Below are 2,750 nucleotides of genomic sequence, written 5' to 3' on the forward strand. Positions count from 1 at the left end.
GAACAATATATCACAACGATGACAAAGTGAATTGAAATCTAACTACAGTCAACTGCATAGACCCAGCAATGGACTGCGATCCAAGGACACTGAGTTGGAATAATACAACAACAGCTTGGAATGGGGGAACAACGACATGGAAAGACATGGAAAGTGAGAAACATAGACTGGAACGGCACAACAAGAGCGAGGGTTTTCTTTGGGATGAGTCACTCGTCTGTACAATTTGACCGATTGAGTCTAATACATCGCATTGAAAGAGCCCTTCAATCCATTCAACTGGTTTATTATCCCATTCTCACTATTGTTGGTCTCCTTGGTAAGTCTTTCCAATTTGTATCCACCCTGGCATTACTGTGCTAACATTGCTGCATCCAATGATTCCGCGGTTTATTATTGCCAAACTCTGAGCAAATATATTACCGTGCTTGACGTTCAATTGTTGCCTCTGGTCAGCCTGACGAATCTCTGATTCCCGCTGTCAGTAATTTAAATGTCGCTATCTCATTTCTCTTATTGAGTAAATACTGACACATTATTGTAATCGCCATGCATTTAAATCAGTTGTCAAAGTGAATCTACACTCTTTTCTTCTGGTCACAGATACCCATGCTTTCCCCTTGGCGCCATTGCATTATCCAGGTCGTGGTCATTGATTTGAACGGTATTATCGAAGTCGTGTTTTGGAGATGCAACAGTGCATATTGTTGATAGTGTGATTGATTTTTAAAGTTGTCAGCTGGGTTTTTGTTGAGTGCACTACATTGGCATGATGCTGTCAGGTCGTAGAATGATGTCAGAGCAGCACTGGTTCAAGCAGGTAGAGAGTATTTTATGAGTAAACAGAAGTGAGCAATTGCCCATTTCGAGCCTGCACGCAGTCGCTACCATCTCTGCATGAGGACAGTTCAGGAAAAGTGACAATTTCCGTTTCCAACACTCCAATACTGAGTCGTTGATTGCTATACAGTCTTCAGAATGCAGGATGGATTATTCACAATTACACATGGGTACTCAGGAATTCTAAGGGAAAGGACAACACTGGCAACATCAAAGTACCCAAGAAAAATCATCATGATCAAAGTGCGGACATCATATCCGACTGACGTGACTTCGATTGACTTTAACAACATCACCCCTATTTCCTGTGGGATTTACCAATTTCAGCAACATGCATTATAACATACAGTCATAGAGTTATACATGACGAAAACCACTCGATTTACCTTATCCCACATTTTCATTTGTAATCAAATTATGTAAGGTCAACTACGAGCTGCAACAGAAAACCCTAATACTGTGATAAACATTTGGCAGAACAATATAACAGTATCCTATTTGTATGTCACATTAAGTAGCATGGAAATCTGATCTCTTTGATCCGAGCAGAACCAATAACTTCGCTGTTTATGTTCCTCAGCTAACGTAATAACCATCATAATTCTCTCCCGGGAAAAGTGTGGTCTCTCCCAATGCGTCACTCACTACCTGATGGCTATGGCAATGTCGGATTTACTCGTCGTCATTACTGATCTAATCCTGCGACGCATTCCATTCCTCTATAAGGTAGAGCACCATTTCTTAGAAAACGTTCCTGTTTGTAACATCCATGCTGTCCTGCTCCATGCCGCCACTGACTGTTCTGTCTGGTTCACAGTTACTTTCACCTTTGATCGATTCGTGAATATTTGTTGCCCAAAAGTGAAAAATGAATACTGCCGTGTGAAAACACCGTCAGTGGTTCTGGGAACTGTGACTGGAATGAGTTGTTTGAAGAACATTTCTTGGTATTTTATGTTTACAGGTCAGTATAGTCAGAGGGATGGACCCTGGTTCTGCTGGCTGCCACGACGTATCAGGTATTCTTCATTGTGGGGCGCAATTGAGTTATTTCATTATCTACTCACCCTAGGAGTTGCTTTTATTCTCATTCTGCTTCTCAATGGTTTAACGGTCAGGCATATTATCGTGGCCAGCAGATCCCGAAGGAGGCTCCATCACCAAAGGAACAGAAAGATCACCAGAGACACAGAGATGAACAATCGAAGGAATTCAATAATTTTGTTGTTCCTTCTGTCAATTAATATTATTCTGTTATGGTTAGTATCAATGGTGTTTTCCATAAATAGACGTCTGTTTTTTCTGAGATATCTGTCCAAGAAGCTGCCAGTTTTTGTAATGGAACTGGGCTACATGCTCCAGCTGCTTAGTTGTTGTACAAACACTGCGATATATGTCTTGACACAAACTAAGTTCAGAGAACATTTCAAGAATATTGTCAATTATCCCTTTGCTGCAATATTGAAATGTATCAAATTTTGAAAACGATTAAAGAATTGCCCTGTAAGAACTCACTCCTGCAACCACATTCGCTGGTGACTTCCATCCAGGCATATTTGAACTTACGATTTTGCCTCTTTATTTTGCTGCGGCTATTTCTGTTTCTGCACTCGTTTATCTGTACACTTGCTCAAGAGTGTGTATGCTCATGCATGTGTGCATTTGTGTGTATGAATCGAAGCATAAAAAAGATAAACAGGGAACCTGGTTTGCCTCCATATTGTCTATTCAACAGTGATTGTGACATGATGAAATATCATCAGTTTTTTTTTAATGTGGGACACTTTGATTTGAATCTTGTTCTTGCAATTTGCACAACACACACATAAACCCATGAAAGCAGGGTTCAGTCCTGTCGACGGGGGGGGATTAAAAACGAAATGAAAACTCATGTCGGTAAAGAAGCAGTA

At 40.6% G+C, this 2,750-nt stretch overlaps 1 protein-coding gene across 1 annotated transcript; it reads left to right on the forward strand.

The window, feature by feature from the left end:
* Positions 1–252: 252 nt before the first annotated feature.
* LOC148138701 (uncharacterized) lies at positions 253–2,322 on the forward strand. Its single transcript, XM_087981409.1, has 2 exons — positions 253–319; positions 1,421–2,322. Exon 2 carries the CDS (start codon positions 1,492–1,494, stop codon positions 2,320–2,322), a length of 831 nt encoding a protein of 276 aa, XP_087837535.1. The 5' UTR covers positions 253–319; positions 1,421–1,491.
* Positions 2,323–2,750: the final 428 nt, after the last annotated feature.

Source organism: Chiloscyllium plagiosum, unplaced genomic scaffold, assembly GCF_037043375.1.
Source record: "Chiloscyllium plagiosum isolate Xiang-an unplaced genomic scaffold, Cpla_swu_hap1 HiC_scaffold_39, whole genome shotgun sequence".
In the NCBI taxonomy this organism is placed as follows: Eukaryota; Metazoa; Chordata; class Chondrichthyes; order Orectolobiformes; family Hemiscylliidae; genus Chiloscyllium; species Chiloscyllium plagiosum.

Coding starts and splice junctions, on each gene's coding strand:
- LOC148138701 (XM_087981409.1), top strand. CDS start 1,492: ATGGCTATGGCAATGTCGGATTTACTCGTCGTCATTACTGATCTAATC.